This window comes from Bubalus kerabau, chromosome 8 (assembly GCF_029407905.1).
Source record: "Bubalus kerabau isolate K-KA32 ecotype Philippines breed swamp buffalo chromosome 8, PCC_UOA_SB_1v2, whole genome shotgun sequence".
Taxonomy (NCBI): Eukaryota; Metazoa; Chordata; class Mammalia; order Artiodactyla; family Bovidae; genus Bubalus; species Bubalus kerabau.
Window position 1 is genome coordinate 116,357,260 of NC_073631.1, and position 26,767 is coordinate 116,384,026.

The window sequence follows — 26,767 nt, forward strand, 5'->3', positions numbered from 1 at the left end:
CCTCCTCTTTGTCCCATACCCATATAAGTAACTTTTTTGTTTGTTTAGCTTTCAGATTATTCGGCCATTGTTTTTACTGATGAATGAAAAATATATGTATTACACATTTATATATGTAGATCATATTCCTCCTGGTTAGAGAAATGCTATTAAACTGTACATTATTTTCTTCTTTGCTCTTTCTGCTTAATGCTATATCCTGGAGATGTCTCCATACTAGGATATAAAGATATACCTCATTTTTTCTACAGTTGACCAGTGCTTCACTGTGTGAATATACCTTAGTTAATTCAACTGGGTCCCTACCCTAATGATGGGCATTTGATAGGTTTTTGGTGTTCTGAGATTCAAATAGTGGCACAATTAACAGACTTCTGTGGGCTTCCCAGGTGGCCCAATGGTAAAGAATCTGCCTGCTAATGCAGAGGATAGGAGACGTGGGTTCAATCCCTGGGTCATGAAGATCCCTTGGAAATGGCAACCCATTGCAGTATTCTTGCTGGGAAAATCCCAAGGAGAGAGGAGCTTGGGAGGCTACAGTCCATAGGGTCACAAAGAGTTGGACATGACTGAGCACACACACACACACACATGTGTGCACACACACACAGAGCTTTCTGCATAATTTTCTTCCATATTCTTGTTGGGTACCTTTGGAATAAATCCTAAAATTGAGATTGATAATAAAAGGGTAAATGCATATGTAAATGCACATATACAAGACCTTGCTAACTTCTCCTCTAGTTGTTTTAAACTGTTCTTTTATTCCCAACAGCCATGCAGGAGAAGATCTGTTTCCCCTACATCTTTTATTTATTAAAAAACATGTATTTATCTATTTGGCTGCATTGCGTCTTAGTTGCAGCATGCAAAATCTTCCTTGCCTCGTGTGGGATCTTTCACTGTGACACACGGACTCTCCAGTTGTGGAGGGATTAGTTGCTCTGTGGCATGTAGTATCTTAGTTCCCTGACCAGGGATTGAACTCACATCCCCTGCATTGCAAGGTGGATTCTTAACCACTGGGTCACCAGGGAGTCCCTCCCCTATACCTTTTATCAACAGATTATGCCAACTAATTTCTGGGTTTTTTCAAACCTGTAGGTGAGAAATAGTATCCTAGTGCAATATTGAATAATTAACTTTAGTTTTTCTATGTTTTGATATGTTTTTCTCTATTACGAGTGGATGTTGATGTCTTTTTACATATTCAAAGGATATTTACATTTTTATTTGGACTGTTTATTCTTATCTCTTACTCCACTTTCTATCAGGTTGTTGGTCTTTTCTTTCTCTACTTTTAGATATTGTTTGTTTGCTAAAATATTTTTATTGAAATATAGTTGATTTATTATAATTATAGCCAAGCCATTCAGTTTTATACATACACGTGTCCATGTGTGTATGCATGCTCAGTCGCTTCAGTCATATCCAACTCTCTGCGACCCCATGAACTGTGACCCTCCTGTCTCCTCTGTCCATGGAATTCTCCAGGCAAGAATACTGGAGTGGGTCGCCATGCCTTCCTCAAGGTGATCTTCCTAACCCAGGGATCAAACCTGCGTCTCCTGTGTCTCCTGCATTGCAGGCAGATTCTTTACTGCTAAGTCATTGGTGAAGCCCATATATATATGTATATAATATATATAATGTATATGTGCATGTGTGTATATATATATTCTGATTTTTTCCATTATAGGTTAATACAAGATATTGAATATAGTTCCTTTCCACTATACAGTAAATTCTTGTTGCTAATGTATGTTATATATTGTGGTATGTATAAGTAATTTATATGTATATGTAACATACCACTATATATAACAAAAGGTCAGCTTTCATTCCAATACCAAATAAGGGTAATGGCAAAGAATGTTCAAACTACTGCACAACTGCATGCATTTCATATGCTAGCAAGGTAATGCTCTAAATCCTCCAAGCTAGGCATCATCAGTACATGAACCAAAAATGTCCAGATGTACAAGCTGAATTCAGAAAAGGCAGAGGAACCAGAGATCAAATTGCCAATATCCATTGGATCAAAGAAAAAGCAAGAGGATTCCAGAAAAACATCTACTTCTGCTTCATTGACTATGCTAAAGCTTTTGATGGTATGGATCACAACAAACTGTGGAAAATTCTTCAAGAGATGGGAATACCAGACTAGCTTACCTACCTCCTTAGAAATCTGTATGCAGGTCAAGAAGCAACAGTTAGACCCGGACATGTAAACAGACCGGTTCAAAATTGAGAAAGGAGTATGTCAAGGTTAATATTGTCACCCTGCTTATTTAACTTATATGCAGAGTACATCAAGCAAAATGCCGGGCTGGGTGAAGCACAAGCTGGAATCAAGATTGCTGGGAGAAATATCAATAACAGATATGCAGATGACACCACCCTTATGGCAGAAAGTGCAGAGGAACTCTAGAGCCTCTTGATGAAGGTGAAAGAGGACAGTGAAAAAGCTGGATTAAAACTCAACATTCAAAAAATGAAGATAATGGCATCCAGTCCCATCACTTCATGGCAAATAGATGGGGAAACAATGGAAACAGTGACAGACATTATTTTCTTGGGCTCCAAAATCACTGCAGATGGTGACTGCAGTCATGAAATTAAAAGATGCTTGCTCCTTGGAAGAAGAGCTATGAGCAACCTAGATAGCATATTAAAAAGCAGAGATATTACTTTGCTGACAAAGGTTTGTATAGTCAAAGCTATGATTTTTCCAGTAATCATTTATGGATGTGAGAATTGGACCATAAAGAAAGGTGAGCACCAAAGAATTGATGCTTTTGAACTGTGGTGTTGGAGAAAAGTCTTGAGAGTCCCTTGGACTGCAAGGAAGTCAAACCAGTCAATCCCGAAGGAAATCAACCCTGAATATTCACTGGAAGGACTGATGCTGAAGCTAAAGCTCCAATACTTTGGGCACCTGATGGAAGAGCTGACTCATTGGAAAAGACCCTGATGCTGGAAAAGATAGAAGGCAAGAGGAGAAGGGGACAACAGAGGTCGAGATAGCTGAATGACATCACGGACTCAATGGACATGAGTTTGAGCAAGCTTTGGGAGATGGTGAAGGACAGGGAAGCCTGGCATGCTGCAGGCCCTAGGGCCAGAAAGAATCTGACAGGACTGAAGGACTGAACAGCTACTATGTATCCATAAACCCCATACACCTAATTTATCCCTCTTTCCTGATTTTCCCCTTTGGTAGTCATAAGTTTATTTTCTGTGTCAGTTAGTCTGTTTCTGTTTTGTAAGTAAGTTTACTTGATTTATTTTTGATTCCACATACAAATGATATCATGTAATATTTGTTTTTCTCTAACTTCCCTCAATATGACAACACCTCAGTTCATACATGTAGTTGCAAATGGCATTTCATTCTCTTTTATGGCTGAGTAATATCCCATTGTATATATGAACAGCATCTTCTTTATGCATTTATCTGTCAATGGACATTTAGTTTGTTTCTGTGTCTTGGCAATTATAACAGAACTGCTATAAAGCTGAAACTCCAATACTTTGGCCACCTCATGCAAAGAGTTGACTCATTGGAAAAGACTCTGATGCTGGGAGGGATTGGGGGCAGGAGGAGAAAGGGACGACAGAGGATGAGCTGGCTGGATGGCATCACCGACTCAATGGACATAAGTTTGAGTGAACTCTGGGAGTTGGTGATGGACAGGGAGGCCTGGCATGCTGCAATTCATGGGGTCGCGAAGAGTCGGACACGACTGAGTGACTGAACTGAACTGAACTGAACTGATGTACATAGAGGAGAAGGAAATGGCAACCCACTCCAGAATTCTTGCCTAGAGAATCCTGTGGACAGAGGAGCCTGGTGGGCTGCTGTCCATAGGGTCGCACAGAGTTGGATACGACTGAAGCGACTTAGCATGCGTGCACGCATTGGAGAAGGAAATGTCAACCCGCTCTGGTATTCTTGCCTGGAGAATGCCAGGGACAGAGGAGCCTGGTGAGCTGCTGTCCATGGGGTCACACAGAGTCAGACATGACTGAAGCGACTTAGCAGCAGCAGCAGCTATGAACATAGAGGTGCATGCATCTTTTCAAATTAGAATTTTGTCTGGATATATGCCCAGGAGTGGGATTGTTGGATCATATGGCAACTCTATTTTTAATTTTTTGAGGATCTTCCAGACTGTTCTCCATAGAGGCTTTACCAATTCACGTTCCCACCAACAGTGTAAGAGGGTTCCCTTTTCTCCACACTCTCTCCAGCATTTATTGTAGATTTTTTGATCATGGCCATCAAATCATTACTGTGAGTTGATACATCATTATAGTTTTCATTTGCATTTCTTGAATAGTTAATGATACTGAGCATCTTTTCATGTGCTTATTGGCCATCTGTACAGCTATTCTTTGTATAAAAGTGAAATGACCCCTCTTTTATATAACCAGGAAAAAATTTCCCCTAGTTTGACAATTGTGTTTTAGTTTGTGTATGGTGGCATTATTCTCCCACATTATCTTTTTGATTTTTATATAACCAAATTTAGGAGTCTCTTTCCTTGTGGCGGTTTAGTAGCTAAGTTGTCTGACTCTTTTGTGACCTCATGGACTGTAGTCCACAAGGCTCCTCTCTCCATTGGGTTTCCCAGGCAAGAATACTGAAGTGGGTTGCCATTTCCTTCTCCGGGGGATATTCCTGACCCAGGGATTGAACCCCAGGTCTCTTGCATTGCTGGCAGATTCTTCACCGACTGAATCACCAGGGAAGCCTGTCTCTTTCCTTACTCTATTTCAAATTTTAGAAATATTTTCCTGACCTCTAAGTTACAAAGATTTATCCATGTTTCTTCTATTATTTATACGGAATTTTCAACATTGGAAATTCCACCCTATTTGGAGTTTGAAAGGCATCAGGAAATGGATACAGTTTTATCTTTTTGTATATGATTGTCTCCATTTTGCTTATTAGTCTATCTTTCTTCCTCTTGATGTGAGATGCTACTTTATTGAATATAAATGTTGCATAATGTAAATGAATTGAATATGAATAAATACAATGTGGTTATTTTGGTCTGTTTCCAAATTTTCTGTTTTTGCTTTGCTGTTCTCTCTATTCAGGGACCAACATCATACTGCTTTAATTATAGAAACTGTGATGGTAAGTCATAAGGGGCTTTCCCTCCCTGGCTCCCCATGCACACTTCATTCAGACAGAGACCAGTTTAACAGGCCTATTCAGCCATTGGTCAGGCATCCGAGTGGGCCCCTCCTCCCAAGCACGTGAGCAACTAGTAACCAGCGACCAGTTAACAACCTCCTTCTGCCATTGGTGAGGCCACTGAGAGTCCCTTCCCCCTCTCTATTGTATATAAAAGGACCCTGAATGCTGAGTGAGATGAGAGGGTTTTTAGAGACGCTAGATTGCCATCCCCTCGGTCTACTGGCCTTCTGATTAAAGTCTTCATTCCTTGCCCCAACAACTCGTATCCGGATTTATTGGCCTGTTGTGCGGTGAGCAGAACAGCTTGGGCTTGGCAACAGACCTGATACTCCTTTGTGGGGATACTGGAACTACTTTGCTGTTTTATCCACAGCAATTAAACTGTTTAATTTTTCTGTATCTTTTGCAAACAATGTGGATAATAGAATATTACAAATTTCAGGGAGGCTGCTGCTGCTGCTGCTGCTAAGTCGCTTCAGTCGTGTCCGACTCTGTGCGACCCCATAGACGGCAGCCCACCAGGCTCCCCCATCCCTGGGATTCTCCAGGCAAGAGTACTGGAGTGGGATGCCATTGCCTTCTCCGTTCAGGGAGGCAAAGGAAGTTAAAAAAAGACTTGAGAATGGTTCCTACTTGCCTAAATTCACTCTTTTCCCCTCTCCTTCCTTTTCTTAAGGTGGAGTCTGGGTACCCCAGAGCCTCTTGATGTTAACATGGCTGCCACCCCTAACAACGCTCTGAGGATAGTGCTGGTAGGGAAGACCGGAAGTGGGAAAAGTGCGACTGCAAACACCATCCTTGGGGAAAAAGTATTCGAGTCTAAGATTGCTGCCGAAGCTGTTACCAAAACTTGTCAGAAAGCATCCCGGAAATGGAAGGGGAGAGAGCTTCTTGTTGTTGACACCCCAGGGCTCTTCGCCACCAAAGAGAGCCTGAACACCACCTGCAGGGAAATCAGGCGATGTGTCCTCGCCTCCTGTCCCGGCCCTCATGCCATCGTCTTGGTCCTGAGGTTGGGCCACCACACACAGGAAGAGCAGCAAACCGTGGCGTTGGCAAGAATCTGTTTGGGAAAGCAGCCATGAAGTATATGATCATCTTATTCACTTGCAAAGAGGAGCTGGAGAACCAGAGCCTGAGCAATTTTCTGGAGGGTTCGGATGGAAACCTACAAAGCCTCCTGCAGGAGTGTGGAGACCGCTGCTGTGCTTTCGGTAACAGCAAAAACACAGAGCAGGCTGAGAAGGAAGCTCAGGTGCAGGAGCTGGTGGAGCTGATAGACAAGATGGTGCAGAACAACCAAGGGGCTTACTTTTCTGACCCCATTTACAAGGAAATAGACCAAAAGCTGAGACAGCAGGAGGAATACTTGATGAAAAGCTATGCTGATACATTTAACAAGCAAATTGAACAAGTAGAAGTGGAATATGCCCAAAATCCATCAGAAGAAAAGATGAAAAAAATAAAATCAATAACAGATGAGTATAATGAACAAATGATAAATGTAAGGGAAGAAGCTGAGAAGAGTATATTGCAAGCCGTTTTCGACAAGATTAAAAACATGCTTTCAAAAATATGGCAAATGTTGTGGAAGTAATGTACTGTAATTTTATTTTTACTTCTCAATTTACTATAGCTTGTTAATATGAAAGTAAAAGTGAAGTCACTCAGTCGTGTCCATCTCTTTTCAACCCTATGTATTATAGCCTGCCAGGCTCCTCTGTCCATGGGATTTTCCAGGCAGAAATACTGGAGTGGGTTGCCCTTACCTTCTCCAGGGGAATCTTCCCAACCCAGGGATGGAACTTGGGTCTCCCACATTGCAGGCAGACTCTTTACCATCTGAGCCACCAGGGAATCCCTTTCTTGTTGATATGATACTTTGTATTTCCTAAAATGGTTAAAACCATATCTTATTTCTGATTTCTTCTTACAGTCTAACCTTACTCTCTCCACTGAGTTATGGGTCTATGTCCCCTACCTTGAAATTGAATGGACTTTGTGACTGGAAAGGCCTCATCAACCTAGATGCCATTAAGAATATTCATGATTCACAGGAAGAGGTCAAAATATCAACATTAACAGGAGTTTGAAAGAAGCTGATTCTAGTCCTCATAGGTGATTTTAAGGGACTCAACACATGTAATTAAAAGATGCTTGCTCCTTGGAAGAAAAGCAATGACAAACCTAGACAGCATATTAAAAAAGCAGAGACATCACTTTGCCAACAAAACTCCGTATAGTCAAAGCTATGGTTTTTCCAGTAGTCATGTAAAAGAAAGCTTAGCACCGAACCATTGATGCTTTGGAACTGTGGTGCTGCAGAAGACTCTTGAGAGTCCCTTTGACAGCAAGGAGAGCAAACCAGTCAATTTTAAAGGAAATCAATCCTGAATATTCTTTGGAAGAACTGATGACTTCCCTGGTAGCTTAGCTGGTAAAGAATCCACCTGCAATGCAGGAGACCCTGGTTTGATTCCTGGGTTGGGAAGTTCTCCTGGAGAAGGGATAGGCTACCCACCCCAGTATTCTTCAGCTTCCCTAGTGGCTCAGACATTAAAGAATCCGCCTGCAGTGCAGGAGACCTGGCTCTGATCCCTGGGTTGGGAAGATCCCCTGGAGGAGGGCATGGCAACCCACTCCAGTATTCTTGTCTTGAGAATCCCCATAGACAGAGGAGCCTGGCAGACTATAGTCCATGGGGTCCCAAAGAGTTGGACACAACTGAGTGACTAATCACAGCACATGCTGTAGCTGAAGTTACAGTACTTTGGCTGCCTGATGCGAAGAGTTGACTCATTGGAAAAGACCCTGATGCTGGGGAAGATTGAAGGCAGGAGGAAAAGGGAGAGACAGAGGATGAGATGGTGGATGACATCACCGACTCAATGGAAATGAGTTTGAGCAAACTCTGGGAGATAGTGAAGGACAGGGAAGCCCAGAGTGCTGCAGTCCATGTGGTCTCAAAGAGTCAGACACAACTTAGTGACTGAACAATAACAACAATTGATAAAGCAGCAGCAGAGTTTGAGAAAATTTATTCCAATTCTGAAAGAAGCTCTACAGTGGGTAAAATGCTGAGAAATAGCAGTGCATGTTACAGAGAAATCATTTATGAAAGGAAGAGTTAATTGGTGTGACAAACTCCATTTCTGTCTTATCTTAAGGAATTGCCCCAGCCACACCAGCCTTAAGCAGCCACCAACTTCACCTTGATTAGTCAGCAGTCCTCAACACTGAGGCAAGACTCTCCACCAGCAAAAAGATTATGACTCACCAAAGGCTTAGATGATGGTTGTCAGTGATTTTAAATTCAGGTATGTACATTGTTTTTTACACAAAATGCTATTGTATGCTTAATAGACTACAGTGTAGTGTGAACATAGCTTTTATGTTCACTGGGAAGCTAAAAACTTGGTGTGATATTAACTTGGTTTCAGTGATCTGGAACCAAATCGACAATGTTTCTGAGGTATGCCTGTGTAAGAGGACTGTTTCCAGACACTGAGCAACAGGCTGCTCTGGACTGATCCATAGATGGGTCAATGGAAAGTGGAAGTGGATGACAAGTGGGATCGACACAAAAGAATGACAGACAATAGCAAATAACTGGATAAATTAAGAAAGATTATTTTCACCATCTAAATTTTTCCTAAAGATAGTTGGCTTTTAAAGACAAAGCTAGAAGAATATATTACTGAGTTTATATTATGTTGTTCTTTAGTCACTAAGTCATGCCTGACACTTTTGTGACCCCATGGACTGTAGCCTGCCAGGCTTCTCTGTCCATGGGATTTCCTAGGCAAGAATACTGGAGTGGGTTGCCATTTTTTTTTCTCCAGAGGATCTTCCTGACCCAGGGATTGAACCCTAGTCTCCTGCATTGGCAGGTGGATTTTTTACCACTGAGTCAACAGGGAAGCCTGTTTGTATTTCACTTAAATGTAAAAGGTATAATATAAAAAATGCAGAAGATGGGAGGGAGGAAATAAAAGATAGTGTTCTAAAGAACTTCCAGTATATGTAAAGTGATATAACCCTCTCTGAAGAGAGGATGAGAAATTAAATGTGCATATTCTTGAGAGTCCCTTGAACTGCAAGGAGATCCAACCAGTCCATCCTAAAGGAAATCAGTCCTGAATGTTCATTAGAAGGACTGATGCTGCAGCTGAAACTCCAATACTTTGGCCACCTGGTTCAAAGAGCTGACTCATCTGAAAAGACCATGATGCAGGGAAAGATTGAAGGTGAGAGGAGAAGGGGACGACAGAGGATGAGATGGTTGGATGGCATCACCTCAATGGGCATGAGTTTAAGCAAACTCTGGGAGTTGGTGATGGACAGGGAGGCCTAGCATGCTGTAGTCCCTGGGGTTGCAAAGAGTCGAACACGACTGAGTGACTGAAGTGAACTGATTGTAAATTGTGGAGCAATCACTAAGAAAATAAAGTCAGGTATAGCTAACAAAGCAATAGTGGAAATAAAATGAAAACTTAAAAATTCATCATAAAAAAAAAGCAGAGAAAAAGAAAAAAAAAGACAGGTGGGATAAACATAAAGAAGGAAATAGCAAGATGATGAATTTAAACACAACTATATCAATAATCATATTAGATGCAAGTTATCTCAACTCTTCAAGTATAAGACAGATGGGGTAAAAAAGCAAGACCTACCCGCAAACTGTCTAAGGAAATCTCACCGTAAATATCAAGACACCGAGAGGTGAAAGTAGAAGAGATGAAAAAGATATATGATGCATAGATTAAGAATATGAAACCTACAGTGGCTATAATATCAGCGGTTTCAGGACAATACTATCTCTATCTCAGGGCTAAAGGAGGACACTTCATCTTGGTAAAAAGCCTAATTCATCAACAAAACACAGTAATGTTGAATGCGATGCTCCTCATATGTAACTGAGATTCAGAAAAATCCCAGAGAACTTCAAAATTCAAGAAGTAAAAACAGACAGAAATAAATGGGGAAAAATAGACAAGTCCACAGTTAAAGTTGGAGATTTAAACACTCATGTACCAATAATATTTATTATTTCCTTTTTCCTTTAAGATTGAACACAAACAAGGGGAGGAAATTGTGTTTTGTAATTCAGATTTCTTCCTATCAAAGACTTATGGTTTCATTTCCCCATTTCCCACAACCTATCCTTGAGTGGGTGTGTTGGGATGAAGAGATGCATGGAGGAACAGAAGGAGAATGAATTCAAAGACTTAGACTGTGGCTGTAGGTCAAAGCTAGTGAAGGTGATGGAATTCCAGTGGATCTATTCCAAATCCTGAAAGATGATGCTGTGAAAGTGCTGCACTCAATATGCCAGCACATTTGGAAAACTCAACAGTGGCCACAGGACTGGAAAAGGTCAGTTTTCATTCCAATCCCAAAGAAAGGCAATGCCAAAGAATGCTCAAACTACTGCACAATTGCACTCATCTCACACGCTAGTAAAGTAATGCTCAAAATTCTCCAAGCCAGGCTTCAGCAATACATGAACCGTGAACTTCCAGATGCTCAACCTGGCTTTAGAAAAGGCAGAAGAACCAGGGATCAAATTGCCAACAACTGCTGGATCATGGAAAAAGCAAAAGAGTTCCAGAAAAACACCTATTTCTGCTTGATTGACTATGCCAAAGCCTTTGACTGTATGGATCACAATAAACTGTGGAAAATTCTGAAAGAGATGGGAATACCAGACCACCTGACCTGTCTCTTGAGAAACCTAGATGCAGGTCAGGAAGCAACAGTTAGAACTGGACATGGAACAATAGACCGGTTCCAAATAGGAAAAGGAGTATGTCAAAGCTGTATATTGTCACTCTGCTTATTTAACTTATATACAGAGTATATCATGAGAAACGCTGGGCTGCAAGAAACACAAGCGGGAATCAAGATTGCCAGGAGAAATATCAATAACCTCAGATATGCAGATGACACCACCCTTATGGCAGAAAGTGAAGAAGAACTAAAAAGCCTCTTGATGAAAGTGAAAGTGGAGAGTGAAAAAGTTGGCTTAAAGCTCAACATTCAGAAAACGAAAATCATGGCATCTGGTCCCATCACTTCATGGGAAATAGATGGGGAAACAGTGGAAACAGTGTCAGACTTTATTTTTTGGGGCTCCAAAATCACTGCAGATGGTGATTGCACCCATGAAATTAAAAGACGCTTACTCCTTGGAAGGAAAGTTATGTCCAACCTAGATAGCATGTTGAAAAGCAGAGACATTACTTTGCCAACAAAGGTTCATCTAGTCAAGGCTATTGTTTTTCCTGTGGTCATGTATGGATGTCAGAGTTGGACTGTGAAGAAGGCTGAGTGCTGAAGAATTGATGCTTTTGAACTGTGGTGTTGGAGAAGACTCTTGAGAGTCCCATGGACTGCAAGGAGATCCAACCAGTCCATTCTGAAGGAGATCAGTCCTGGATGTTCTTTGGAAGAAATGATGCTAAAGCTGAAACTCCAGAACTTTGGCCACCTCATGCAAAGAGTTGACTCATTGGAAAAGACTCTGATGCTGGGAGGGATTGGGGGCAGGAGGAGAAGGGGACGACAGAGAATGAGATGGCTGGATGGCATCACTGACTCGATGGACATGAGTCTGAGTGAACTCCGGGAGTTGGTGATGGACAAGGAAGCCTGGCATGCTGCGATTCATGGGGTCGCAAAGAGTCGGACATGACTGAACGACTGAACTGAACTGTAGGTCCTGCATAGCGGGGGTGCTTTGTGCATGCCATCTAAGATTTCTGGGCCTCAGTTTGCTCCTTTTTTCAAAAAAAGATCTTAGTTTCTCTTCTGGCTGAAAGTAAAGCCAGAGCCCCTGAAATCACTCAGCAGTTGGAGGTGGATGCTGGTTCACGGTGCTTCCACCTAGTGTCCCATGAGGCTGATTCTTGGAACGGCCCAGGTGCGCACCCCTGAGCAGTCAGCTGTTTCCCACATACAGTGAAAGATACAAGACCAGAGTCATCTGAAGACAAATGCTTTTCCCCAGGATATAGAGCTTACTAGACTATTTGCTGTCATGCTTTCCTTACTGAGGGTAAATTTTTTTTCAGATAAAACTCTGCCATCTTGTAAAACAGAGACCAGTCAGGGATGGGAGGAGTTGAAAGCATGGGACAAACAGTTAATTCAGTGGTTGTAGGAAGTTCTGAGCATCAAAGAGGCTTCTGGTGGAGGCAGAATAGGAAGAAGGTTCTGGAAAGGTTGGAAAAATCCAATAACCCCAAAGGACTGATCCTAAAGACTTTGGCCATCTGGGATGATTTATTCCACCAGCCCTGTGTGAGCTCCCTTTGTTCTCTATGTAAGAATATCTACTCTGAGCCCAGGCCTGTGGTGGGAATAAAGGGTGTGATAGCTGAATTGATCCAGGGGTGCTAGTCCTTCTAGGCCTTTTCCTTTTTATCTTTTCTTATCTTCCTCCTCAAGAGGCATTGATTACTCCTTTTGTCAGTTAAGGTTGCTAAAACAAATAGCAGAGACTAGGTGGCAATCAAGAAATATTTATTTCTCACTGCTCTGGAGGCTGGGAGGTCCAAGATCAAAATGTGGGGGATTTGGTGTCTGGGGAGAACCCACTTCCTGGTTGCTGTTTCCTCATCTTGTGGAGAGAGAGATCTAGTTTCTTCCTTTCCTTTGTTGTTGTTGTTGTTCAGTCCCTAAGTCCTCTCCAACTCTTTTGTGGCCCCATGGACCGTAGCCCTCAGGCTCCCCTGTCCCTGAGATTTCCAAGGCAAGAATACTGGAGTGGGTTGTCATATTTTCCTCCTGGAGATCTTCCCCATCCAGGGATCGATCCTGTATCTCCTGCACTGGCAGGTGGATTCTTTACCACTGAGCCACTAGGGAAGCCCCCTAAAAAAAAAAAATGTACATAACTTTAAAAATACTTTATTGCTGAAAAGTGCTAATCATCATCTGAGGCTTCAGCAAGTCCTAGTAGCAACATCTAAGATCACTGACCACAGACCAGCGTAACAAATACAGTACGTCCCCTACATGGAAATATTCAAGTTGTGAACTTTCAAAGATGCAAAGAATAAACAAGCAAACGAACTTCTCTTTTCCTAGTATCAGGAAGGACCTCTGTGTACAGCCAAAGCTCCTGCTTAGAGAGTCAACATCCACTGAATCCTGAAGGGGCTTCCCTGGAATCTTGAAGAACGTGAAAAATCCGTGGAGCTGAACTATCCTGACAATGACAAAGGGAGAAGCAGAGGAAATGGGATGGCCCCTGGGCGAGTCTTTTTTGTGCTCCTTTCACCCTTTGGTTAGGGTCAAACTGCCTGACTGCACACTGACTGAAACTGCCCACCCTGGCCAGGCACTGCAGTAACCACTTGCTTGAGTTATTTTATCATAGAAAGTCCTGGTAAGGAGCACAAACTAATAAGCCACCACCAACCGGAAGAGTTTGGGAAAGGTCAAAAGGAGAAGCCACATGTTCTACCACATCCGAGAATCCTTCTCGCTGCATCCATCTTGACCAAGCAATGCATGCACCACCAGGAAGGACCCTGAACCAGAATGATTGGCCAAAGACAACCGGGAAACTAATCCCATCACCATGAAACCTGAGACTTCGAGCCACATGGCAGAGCAGTTGTCCTGGATTCCCTTACCCTACTGCTCTCCCCTCGGGGGCGGGGGGGGGGGGTGGTGGTGGTGCCTTCCCAATAGTCTCTTGCTTTATCAGTTCCTGTGTCTCCTCAGACGATTCATTTCCGAGTGTTAGACAAGAGCCCCCTTTCGGGCCCTGGAAGGTATCCCCTTTCTGTAACACTTTGAGGGAGAATCAGAGCTCATATTTGAACACTTTCAAAGGAATTACTTTGGCAAACATCCAAGGTGGAGCACGACCCTGTCTCCTCTACTGTAAAATATTCCTGGGTTCTCCATCCAGCTTTACTCCCCTAGAAAGTCAACAAAGGTGGAATGCCATCTGGCTCACTGAGAAATTCTGCTCGTGGGGCGAGAGACGCTTTCTCATTGCGGGGAGGCCTGTGAACTGACCATCTGCATCCCTGGAGGGAAGCCATCCTCCCACAGCCCTGATCCCGAATACTTTCTTTAGTGAGTTTCCCTGGTCCAGGGCCTTCCCTGGAGGGAGGAGGAGACTGCCCAGCCCAGAGGGCTTCAAGGTCGACTCCACCAGATGTGAAGTCTCTGCCTTCCTCTGCTCAGCCCAGTCTCCTCTGAGGGCCCAGGCAGTGGGGGGAGCCAGGGTCCCCAGGAGGCCAAAAGAAAGCTGGCTCCCTCCCGACCTTGATATCAGTGCCACTCTGTGTCAATTCACCCCATCGGTGTCCCCATTCCTGCCATGTCCTCTCCATCCCCAGACCTCCTGTTACAGCTCAGGCCCCAACGGATGGCTGAGATGGAATTCTTTTATTCTGAATGTGATGCCATGTTCCCAGGCTCACACTTATTTAGTCCAACTGCCACACTGCTGCAGCATGATCTTCCTGAAATTTCTAAGCTGCTTAAAAACTTCGGGGAGAAAGCCCTTGAACCCAGCCTTGAACCCAACTGAATGAGGCAGGTCCCTCCCTGCCTCATTCAGTGATTCTCAATCTCCTGCCTGACCCAGCATTACCAGTTGGGGCACAGCCTTGGATTACTGTGATTCTGAATGGCTTGCCTGCTCCCTCTGCCTGAAGTCAGTCCTGGAAGGAGGGGCTGGCACGTTTCTAGGAGGCCCAGCCCCACCCTGGCCAGGGCACCTCTGCCCCCCAAGCCTGTACTCTCCTTCTGGTTGACATCCCACCATGGACAAATTTCTCTCACACCCATTTTTAGTTTAATTTATTCATTGGCTGCACTGGGTTTTCGTTGCTGCCCGGGCTATCTCTAGTCATGACCAGGGAGGGCTACTCTTGCTTCCCTGTGTGGACGCTCACTTCCGGCTCACCCTCGTTTTTATATGCCTTCCTCCCTCTACTGCACAGGTGCCTTTGGCTTTACTTCTCTCAGATCCCTGGTAACCAGCAGAGACCCCGACACTGGGCACTCAGCTACGTGTGGGTGGAGCAGGACTGGATGAAGTCAAGGAAGAGATAGGCCAACTTGGGTCAGACAGTTTGGGAAGACCGCACTGAGGAGGAGGTCCTTGGTCTGAGAACTTCGAGTTGCTTGGTGTTTCAAGGGTTTGAGGAGCTCACACATAACACTCTTTGCACAAGACTGGAATCAGCTGTGGGATAGCACTGTTGAGATAAACCACACCTTTTATCACCAGTGGGGACATGGACAATGAGTTGGGCATCACAGAGAGTTCATCACTTACCCACCCAGTCACAGAATGCCTGTGCAACCGTGGGTCTCCCCTACAGGGTATGAAGGGATGGAAAGCTATTCCACAGAAGGAGAAGTTGGGAAGGGGTCACCCAGACCCTTCCTCATCTGATTTCCTCTTTTCACTGACTTGGTGACCACCACTCAGACTTCACCCCAGTGTCTTCCCGCTTCTCTTTTCTACCACTGAAATGTGAAATGCCACCCTTTCCCCAAATTTCTACAGGTATCACACATGATTGTGCTGACCTTGGGGTTCAAGATGTTCCACTACATCCAAGCTCAACCCATGATGGAAAACCTCCTCTAAGACGAGGGTGGGCAAACGACAGCCTGCAGAGCAAATCCAGGCTGAGGCCAGTTCTGTGAACTGAGGAGCGTTTTTACATTTTTGAATCATAGAAGAAGCAAGAGAATTCCAGAAAAACATCTACTTCTGCTTCATTGACTACATTAAAGCCTTTGACTGTGTGGATCACAGCAAACTGTGGAACATTCTTAAACAGATGGGAATACCAGACCACCTTACCTGCCTCCTGAGAAACCTGTATGCAGGTCAAGAAGCAACATTCAGAACTGGACAGGGAACAATGGACTGGTTTCAAATTGGGAAAGGAGTACATCAAGGCTGTTAATTGTTACCATGCTTATTTAATGTATATGTGGTGAACATCATGCAAAGTGCCAGGCTGGATGAAGCACAAACTGCAATCAAGATTGCTGGGAGAAATACCAATAACCTCAGATATGCAGATGACACCACCCTTATGTCAGAAAGTGAAGAGGAACTAAAGAGCCTCCTGATGAAGGTGACAGAGGAGAGTTAAAAAGCTAGCTTAAAACTCAACATTCAAAAAACAAAGATCATGGCATCTGGTACCATCACTCCATGGCAAAAAGATGGGGAAACAATGATAACAATGAGAGATTTTCTTTTCTTGGGCTCCAAAGTCACTGTAGATGGTGACTGTAGCCATGAAATTAAAAGACGCTTGCTCCTTGGAATAAAAGTTATGACAATCCTAGACAGTGTATTAAAAAGCAGAGATATTACTTTGATGACAAAGGTCAAAGCTATGGTTTTTCCAGTAGTCATGTGTTGATATGAGAGTTGGAGTATAAACAAGGCTGAGCGCCAAAGAATTGATACTTTTGAACTGTGGTGTTGGAGAAGACTCTTGAGAGTCCCTTGGATTGCAAGGAGATCAAACCAGTCAATCCTAAAGGAAAGCAGTCCTGAATATTCTTTGGAAGGACTGATTCTGAAGCTGAAGCTCTAATACTTTGGCCACCTAAGAGCTGACTCATTAGAAGAGACTGAAAAAATCTTTCAAAAAATCTTTGCTGGGAAAGATTGAAGGCAGGAGGATTCAGGGATGACAGAGAATGAGATGGTTGGATGGCATCACCAACTCAATGGACATGAGTTTGAGCAAGCTCCTGGAGATGGTGAATGACAGGGAAACCTGGTGTGCTGCAGTCCATGCGGTTGCAAATAGCCAGACAGGACTGAGCGACTGAACAACAACAACGGGTCAAAAAATCAAGAGAAGCATAATGTTTCATCATCACATATGAAAAGTCCATGCAATTCAAATTTCATAAACTTGTAGGGAATGCAGTCTTGCAGGTCACTTCTTTCTTCTCCAGGGTGGCTTTCATGCTACAAGGAGATGGTTGAATGTTGAAGGAGACCAGATGGCCGGCTAAGCCTGAATTCCTACACTCACCATCTGGCTCTTGTCTAGCCCTGCTCTAAGGATTAAGATTCTTTAATTTCCCAGTGGCTGACTATGCAGAGATCTTCCTCCCCACCCCGTCTCTAGGGCCTTCCTCCTTTCTCCCCCAGCCTCTTCACACCCCAGAGATATCCCAGAACACCCTAGTCTTTCTCTTTTGTGCGGTGTCTTATTATTACTATTTTTTTTTAAACCTACAAGGAAGTCAGAGTATGTTTCTGAATAAAATAAGGAATTCCAACTGTAAAAAGGGGGTCCCTGGTGAGACGCTCGCTCACACAGCATGTCAGTCCACTCACTTTCCTCTCCGCAAGCTCCACAATATTTCTTGATGGTGTGCAGTTAGTTTATTATTTGTCTTCACCATTTTTTTGAAAAGATTTTGCTCTTAAATTTATTTATTTGATTTAATTTTTGGCTGCACAGCATATGGGATCTTAGTTTCTCAGCCAGGGATTGAACCTGCACCCTTTGCATTGAAAACACAATCTTAGCCACTGGACTGCCAGGGAAGTTTCCACCTTCACCGTTTTTAACACAACAGAAAGTGGAAAATTTTTTTCCTTTTGGATTTTATTCCTAAAAAGGAACCAAATAAAAGGGATGGTGTGTCTGATGCAAGGAAGCAAAATTGAAAATGAAATTATGTAAAAAGCAAATAAAGTTTCTGATCAACACAGACAGGTATGCCGACTGAAAAAATGGAAGCCAAGGACAGCTGTCATCTGAAAATGCTCAACGTTGATGCGTACTATACAAGCTAATTACAATGGCAAGAAAAATCCAAAGGCATAGGACAAGAACAAATATTTTGGCATGAGAAACGATCCAGGCTTTGTGTCGGAGGAGCGCCTTGAAGGCACAGTTTCTCTCAGCCTCTTTCAGCTCTTGCTTTTGCTTTGCAACCTGCAGCCGTACCTTGTCCAGGTAGCGCCTCTGACCTTCTCCATGGGCGCCACCCCTCATCTGCTGGAGCATCTGTGCATCAAAGAAGAGCTCGTTGGTGAGGAAGGCGCCCTGGTGCTCCCGCTCCAGCCCCTCGATCACAGCCATCAGCTGGGCCAGCTGCCCTCTCTGCTCATCCCCGGAGGCCCTGTTGTTGAAGGCGCAGTACCTCCGCCCACACTTTCGGACCAGGCTCCTCAGCCTAAGGTTGTCTGTGTTTGCCACGTACTCATCCAAGGATCTGCCCGCCAAGTCCTCCTTGTGGGTGAAGAGGATGACCATGTATCTCTCAGCTCCTGCCCCAAAGACCTCCTTCACCCTGGTCACGGCCACTGCATCCTGCTCGGTGAAGCGCCCCAACTGGGTCACCAGCAGCAGCACGTGGGGCCCTGGCACCGACAGCAGGTAACAGGCTCCGATATTCTCATACACCTCTTGATCTTGGGCCCTGGACTCAAAGATGGGGGGCGTGTCCACCACCAGGATGCTCCTCCCATTCCACGTGCCTGTTGCCCTCTGACACTTCCTGGTCACCGACTGGGCCCCCAGCTTGGACTCAAACATGGGCTGGGAGAGGATGCTGTTCCCGGTGGCACTTTTCCCACTGCCTGTTTTGCCTACCAGGATGATCCTCAAGGAGGAGGAGGGTTCAAAGCCCTGATGTTCTATCCCGCCTGTTAAAAAAAAAAAAAGAAGAAGAAGAATTTTTCCGGTTTTACTAAGTTTGTGATTCTTTTTAAAAAGTTTTTATTTTATCTTGGAGTATAGTTGATGATGGGCTTCCCAGGTGGTGCTAGTGGGAAAGAACCCGCCTGCCAATGCCAGAGACATGGAACACAGGTTTGATCTCTGGGTTGGGAGGATTCCCTGGAGGAGGACATGGCAAGCTGCTGCAGTATTCTTGCCAGGAAAAGCCCATGGACAGAGGAGCCTGGTAGGCTGCTGTCCATGGGGTTGCAAAGAGTTGGACATGACATAGTGACTAAACAACAACAGACAACAACAAAAGTTGGCAAGGGTGACACTGTGCCAAGAGCGAAAATTTTCAAGAGATGAAGAATGAGAATCCAAGGACTTCTGGAGTTCTAATGAGCCCACGTGAATTAGGTTCATTCTAGGCTCCTAAAATCTGTTATTTTGTTCCTTTTACTCTGTGTCGGTTCTTCCCTTACTTAAGTATTCTGAAATTTTATTTTTCAAACATGATTACTAAATCTCTATGCAGAACTTTTCCTCTTTTCAGCTGAGCACAGTCAGGGGGAAGATATCATTTTCACAATTTGGTTCCAAATCCACAGACTTCTGACTTGAAGTTTTGTTTCCACATTTCCCATACCTCACCACACGGGTCAGAGTGTCATACTCGGGTGTGTAGGGTGTGATGACAGTAGGGAAGATAAAGAACGTGATAGCTGCCTTTTTCTCCTGCAGTTTAAAGTAACTGGGTTTCTCTTCTGTCTCAGTTTTTGAGGTCAGGGAGTGGAGGAGGGAAGACAGTAACTGTCTCCTGGTGTCCAGAGTGCTTGAGAATTTGGAGGGTTTCTTACCTTCAGCCATGGTTCCATATCTGCTCCTCTGCAGTGCTTCCATTCACTTCTAGAATAAAAAGAGGGAAGGAATAAAAGCAAGTGTCCTTATAGGAGTTGGTATAGACCTGAGAACACCTCCAATTCAGACAGCCGAGAACAATTATCCTTAGATGAGCCATTTCCATTGCTAATTTTCTAACACGTTTTATTTTCAAATATCCATATAGAACTTTAAGCAAGCCAGGTGATGCTAGGTTATGTTAACACAGTGAACTCTTGTTTTCTTCCTCATTCTGCAGGAAAGCAAGAAATGTTTGAATACATATCAGTTGATTATCTCCCTTCAAACTGAAAAGGCATGAAATAAAGAAAGCCTTCTTATATGGAATAAGAAGCAAGACTTTAAAATTATTTGTTGTTATTATTGGAATCAAAACAAACTTGCTAGACTAGAGAATAAAAGTTGCCTTACTGTAAATGAATAGTGGTTTGTTTGAAGTACTGGGCATTTCCAGTCCCAGAAACTCTTTGTATCAGATGGACATCCCAGTGGTAAAGGGGAAAGTACAATGCACCTTCCAGTGGGAATGTGGAATTGGGGTCCAGGGCTCCTTTGAGGATGCACATGAGAAGGAGAAGGGGAAGAGGCCCGAACGTGGTCACCACCTCCTTCCCTCTGAGCAACTGGGGGAAGAGAAACTGGTGCCTTGACTGAGGGACAGCAGCAACATTTGGGACAAATTCAGGATAAAGTCCTTTCCTGATCTGTTTTAAATCAAATGTCTTTCCTTGTGGGTCTCCCAATAACAACTTAAGAAAAATCCCAGTAGACATAAGCAGAAATTGGCAAAACCATAGAGATAAATGTTTCATTCAGATGAGGCATACTATTGCGTCATTCTTGGTGCTAGAAAAGGTAAGCACACATTGGAAAAGGCAAGCATGCACTCTGCAATTATAATTAAGATGAACTCTGAGCCTATGGGCTGCCCTCATAGTTCAGTTGGTAAAGAATGGGCTTGCAATGCAGGAGAACTGGGTTCGATTCCTGGGTTGGGAAGATCCCCTGGAGAAGGGAATGGTTACCCACTCCAGTATTCTTGCCTGGAGAATCCCATGGGCAGAGAAGCCTGGCAGGCTATAGTCCATGGGGTCACAAAAGTTGGACACAACTTAGCAACTAAACCACCATCACTGAGCCTATATTTTATTTATTCAGTTTTAAAGATTATGCAGTTATGAAATAAATATTTTAAGAAGAGAAATAAATACACTGAGTAATGAAACAAATTCCACAATGTGCAATGAACAAATCTCAGTATTTTGGCATTTTTATTACTGCTGTTCAGTTTGATTGAGAAAGTTAAAACTTTACACATATAGTTTCATTTATTTACTTTTGGACTCCCCCAACCCTGAGTCTCATTCTCCCTCTCCCTTTAGAGACAAACAATATTCTGAGATGTTTATGTGTCTATCTCATTTGTGTATTTACACTTGTACATACATATCTATCTATAATTAAGATACAGTACTTTTTGGTATTTTAATCTTTTACAGAAGTGACATTATTTATGTAACATTTTATCCAGTTCTTTCTTAACAAACATTTGGTGTTCCAAATGCATCTTTGTTACTACCAACAGTAATGCTACTACCAACATGACAATCTCTCTGGAATGTCCAACTTCCTCCTGACTGCTGCTGCTGCTGCTGCTGCTGAGTCGCTTCAGTCATGTCCAACTCTGTGCGACCCCATAGATGGTAGCCCACCAGGCTTCACTGTCCCTGGGATTCTTCAGGCAAGAACACTGGAGTGGGTTGCCATTTCCTTCTTCAATGCATGAAAGTGAAAAGTGAAAACGAAGTCACTCCGCCTGACTAGATGTTGCCAAGTCTGACTCCAGGAAACTTGTGCTGAGTCGTGCTGGCAGCAGCCACATACCAGCATCCTGCAAATCTTCTCCTACACTTGGTAATACTATATTTTTAATTTTCTGGTCACCCTGTTGGGCATACAGTAGAATGTCTTAATTGGTTTAAACTTGCATTTTATTGATTAACATTGAGTTTAAAATGATTTTCATAGTTGATTTGCAATTCAGCAAATTTCTTATTTCTACCTTTACACATTTTTCTATTCACTCAGTCAAGATGCATAGAAATGGTCCTCATTAAGGAAACCATCCCCTGTCACACTATCAGAATATACTAAAATAACTTCTTTCCTTTCCTTAACCCTTGAGAATAGCATTTTCCTTACCACCTTCTCCCACTTGGTGTACTTGCCTCTGGTAAATTATACTCCAGCCTCTGCTAAAATTGCTCAAATTCTCTGACATCTTTTCTATCTCAGATGACATTTTCTATTGGAATCAGTATATTGAAGTAGTAAAGACAATGATGACAGTCGTGACAATGTTGATGATGAACTTTACCATCATAATAACCCTCTGTGTAGCCATTTGTAATTTTCAATTTTGCTTTCATATCCATTATTTTAATTGTTTGCCCTAATTCCCTATGATGTGATCGAGATAGGTATTAAAATTTCTGTTAAAATATTAAGAAACCGAGTCTCAACTAACATGCCCATGTTCACACAACTGTCATGGAGCTAAGAACAAAAACTGGCTCATTTTGCCTGCAAATTCTCCTAGGTTCATTGGGGAAGAGAAGTGAAGATAAAGTCATTGAGCCTCTTGGAATACCACATACCATCTTGCCATCCATGGTCAGGACATAAACTGAAGCAGTTAGGCTGGAAGCTTGCCCTAAAACCAACAAAGAGAACTGTATTGCGAAATCTTGATCTTGGGTGCCTTTTTTTTTTTTTTTTTAAAGACTATTCAAACATAATATCATAGGGGACAGAAGTTGCTCAGAATGAAAAGATTTCAGTTTAAATAATCTGATGTTTTTGGGGGTCTCTGTGGCTGCCACAAAACACCATCAAAATCCCGAATTGGGGAGCAGAGGTGCAGCACCGTCCTCCTGAAGCATCTTCTGAGTGGGTCAGGTTGCCAGGGGGAGACATGTCTCACCGAGGAATAGATTTTTGGGGGTGGATATTAACAAATACTAAAGTGTGCAGAGGCTAGTCAGAAAGGATATTGATAGAAATGCTGAAATGACAGGATATTAAAAGGACTGAATCAAGCCTAGGAAGACATCTGGAAGCACTGTAAACCTGAAGCAATGTGACACGTGTCAATTGCAGAACAGACAAAAGTGGGGGAATGAAGAGTGGAGGCAGATTTCTTCTCCACAAGGAAAATCCGAATCTTCCCCACATGGGGTCAGGAATCATGAGAGAGCTGGTGTGGGAGCAGAGATTATACGGGTATCTGACAGGAACAGCAGGGGGATCTAGCTTAGGGAGGAGGTTGAAGCAAATGAACGTCATATACCTTTTGATCTTTAAATTGGATGAACCTGATGTTATCTTGATCCTATCTCATTTTATCAAATCAGTAGAAAGTAGGTTCTTTCCTGCTGTTTTAGGAAAGGTAAAACTGTTTTTTGTCTGCCTTATTCATGAATCTCTCCTTCCCCGTTTGCTTGAGTCCCTCTGTTTCCCGGCATCACTTGGTTTCACAGTTTAGTCTCAGAACTTCATAACACGGCTTTCACAGGGGGTTGACAACAGACCAAGGGATGGTTCCTGTACACGCTGGGGTCTCTCTGCCATAGTGTCGAATTCTACATCGTGTGGTAGGAAACGTGGCTATCTGGGGAAGAATGGGGTGGCTTTCAGAAGATCAAGGTCTATGGAACAAGGTCCACTGAGAGGTTTCGTTGTGAACGTGGCTCAGTGAGGGTTCTCATCGTGTGGAGCCCTAGGAGTGGATTCCTGCACCAGGCTTCTCTGGGAGGTGGTGCTGGTCAGGGCCCGGGCGGGGGTGGTATGGGTGAAGTTCCGAAGGTAAAACTTAAGATGTTCGCTCTACTTAGTTAGGGCTTACTTGTGAGTTTGTTTTCTCATCTGTCAAATTGTTGTTCAGTCGCTCAGTCCTGTCCAGTTCTTTGCCACCCCACGGGCTGCAGCACGCCAGGCTTTCCTGTCCTCCACTATCTCCCGAAGTTTGTTCATGACCAGTGAGTCCGTGATACTATCTAACCATCTCATCTCCTGCAGCCCCCATCTTCTTTTGCCTTCAATTTTTCCCAGCATCTGAGAATATTTGCGAAGCTTTATGAAATGCTGTGAAGCTTAATGAAAATCAAAAGAGCTCAGAAGTAGGCAACTAGACATAGAAGACTGCAGCACTGTGGAAAGCGATGGGCGGGAACGCGGGGTAAGCGGTCCCCAAATCCGCCTGGTTCGCACTGGGAACCTGCTGTTGTCCATAACGCTTTCCACCGGCTCCCGGTTTCACTGACAGGAGACCCCAGAAGCATGGAACCGGTTCGAGGTCCCACCAGAAATCAGTAGCCCTGACTCAACCGCGGCCTCCAGAACCCTCCCTCTTCGCCCGGCTCCCAATCCTCCAGGACGCAGGGACCCCTGCAGGGGTCCCCTTACCAGGCTCGGCTCTGCGGGCTGGATGCCGGCGGATCGGCGGGAGCGCGCGGTCGAAGGCTGCAGGGCACGACTGCTGCGCTAGAAGGAAAGCGGCACTGACCGAGCGCGCGCGCCTCCTGTCCCCGCAGCTGGGGACACCCCTCCGGGCAGGGCGAAACTGCTGCCGCGGAAACCGGAGAGCGGCGAGTTCGCAGAGTGCGCACCCCCAAGGGATGTTTGACCTCTGAGACCACGAGCGCCTCGCCCCCTCCCATTTCCTCTTTAAGAAGGGTGAAAAGAGACCACTCTGATCCCAGTCTCCCCGTGAAAGCACCTCTGCTGCTGCTGCTAAGTCACTTCAGTCGTGTCCGACGCTGTGCGACCCCATAGACGGCAGCCCACCAGGCTCCCCCGTCCCTGGGATTCTCCAGGCAAGAATAATGGGAGTTGTCATTTCCTTCTCCAACTCATGAAAGTGAAAAGTGAAAGTGAAGTCGCCCAGTCGTGTCCGACTCTTAGCGACATGGACTGCAGCCTACCAGGCTCCTCCAGCCATGGAATTTTCCAGGCAAGAGTACTGGAGTGAGTTGCCATTGCCTTCTCCCTTAAAGCACCTCCAAAGAGATCAACTTAGAAAGCTAGTTATTTCCTTTGGCGCAAGAAAGAATCACAGACTTTTCACGGAGGACTTCTCTACCTTCGTGCAAAGCTGGAGCCAGGTGTGGAGCAGGTTAGAGTGGAGCCCTCCTCCTTTCCAGAAACTCCGCAGAGCTGGGAGTCAGAGAGCCACTGTTCTTTGCCTTTTGTCTCTTGGGGTTGAGGTGTCTGTTCTTAGGAGGCGTGTATGTGTATGATTTCTGAGGAGTGATACGCCGTTCTCTTTGGTGTATCCTTGAGCTATTTCACCAGTGCGTGGAAGATCAGATCTTAGGTGTTTTCAGACGTAGTAAGTAAAGGGATATACACGATTTAAGTCTATTTTTGACGTAAAAAGGAGTGCCTAAACTTCATGGGATAAAGTGTGAAGGGAAATACAAAATAAGAATTGGGCCAAGGATGAGACTGAATGTAAGGTATAAAAATAATTATGACCCAAAATAATAAAAACAAAACACTACATCATTTGGGAAGATATTTAAAGGCGGTAAAAGACAAATTTAGAAAAAAAAATCTCAAAATATTTTATTGCTGGAATAAGCAATACTTATTCACTTGTATAGAAAAGGCAACATTGTCACTATCATATTAAGGCTCCCAGAGCAAAAAAAAAAAAAAAAAAAAAAAAAAAAAATGACCTAACGTCATTACACAACAATAAAAGACCTAACTGTAAGGCCCAGAAGTATAAAACTTTTAGAGGAAAACATAGGCAGAACACTCTTTGACATAAATCGCAGCAAGATCTTTTTTGACACACCTCCTAGAGTAATGAAAATAAAAACAAAGATAAGCAAATGGGACCTAATTATATGCAAAAGCTTTTGCATAGCAAAGGAATCCATAAATGAAATGAAAGGGCAACCCTCAGAATGGAAGAAAGTATTTGCAAATGAAGCAACTGACAAAAGATTAAACTCCAAGATACACAAACAGCTCATGCAACTTCATATCAGAAAACCAAGTAACTCAATCAAAAAAATGGGCAGAAGACCTAAACAGACATTTCTGCAAAGAAAACATACAGATGGCCAGGAAACATGTTCAGCATCACTAATTATTCAAGAAATGCAAGTCAAAACTAAAATCAGGTATCACCTCACACTGAACAGAATGGCCATCATCAAAAAAATCTACAAACAATGAGTGCTGAAGAAGGTGTGGAGAAAAGGGAACCTTCCTACACTGTTGGTGGGAATGTAAACTGGTACAGTCACTATGGAGAAGAGTATGGAGGTGCCTCACAAAACTAAAAATAAAACTATCATATGACTCAGAAATCCCACCCCTGTGCCTGATTTGAACAAAGCTGTAATTCAAAAAGATACATACACTCCAATGTTCATTGCAGCACTGTTTACAATAAGCAGGACAGGGAAGCAACCTACATGTTCATCAGCAAAGGAATGGATAAAGAAGATGTGGTACATATACACAATGGGATGTTACTCAGCCATAGAAAGAAATGAAATAGTACCATTTGCATAGACGTGGATAGACCTAGAGACTGTCACATAGACTGAAGCAAGTCAGAAAAACAAATATTGTATAATATCAATATATGGAATCTAGAGAAGTCATGCAGATGAATTTATTAGCAAAGCAGAAATAGGGACACAGATATACAGAACAAACTTATGGATACCAAGGGGGGATAGGGGACTAGGATGAATTGGGAAATTGGGATTGAAATATACACACTAGTATGTATGAAATAGACAACTAATGAGAATCTACAGTATAGCACAGGGACTCTACTTAATGCTCTCTGTTGACCTAAATAGGAAGGAAATCTATAATAGATGGGGTGTATGTATAAGTGAAGGAGAAAACAGAACAGACTCTCTCTTGAGGGCGGGACTCCATCTTG

General features: G+C 43.5%; 1 protein-coding gene and 1 pseudogene across 1 annotated transcript; one reads left to right on the forward strand and one right to left on the reverse strand.

The window, feature by feature from the left end:
- The first annotated feature begins 5,922 nt into the window (after positions 1 to 5,922).
- On the forward strand, positions 5,923 to 6,806 carry LOC129658758 (GTPase IMAP family member 7-like; annotated as a pseudogene).
- Positions 6,807 to 17,997: 11,191 nt separating this feature from the next.
- LOC129658464 (GTPase IMAP family member 5-like) lies at positions 17,998 to 19,764 on the reverse strand. The gene is made up of 2 exons (XM_055589420.1): positions 19,755 to 19,764; positions 17,998 to 18,881 (listed from the first exon to the last, which is right to left on the reverse strand). Exons 1-2 carry the CDS (start codon positions 19,762 to 19,764, stop codon positions 17,998 to 18,000), a joined length of 894 nt encoding a protein of 297 aa, XP_055445395.1.
- Positions 19,765 to 26,767: the final 7,003 nt, after the last annotated feature.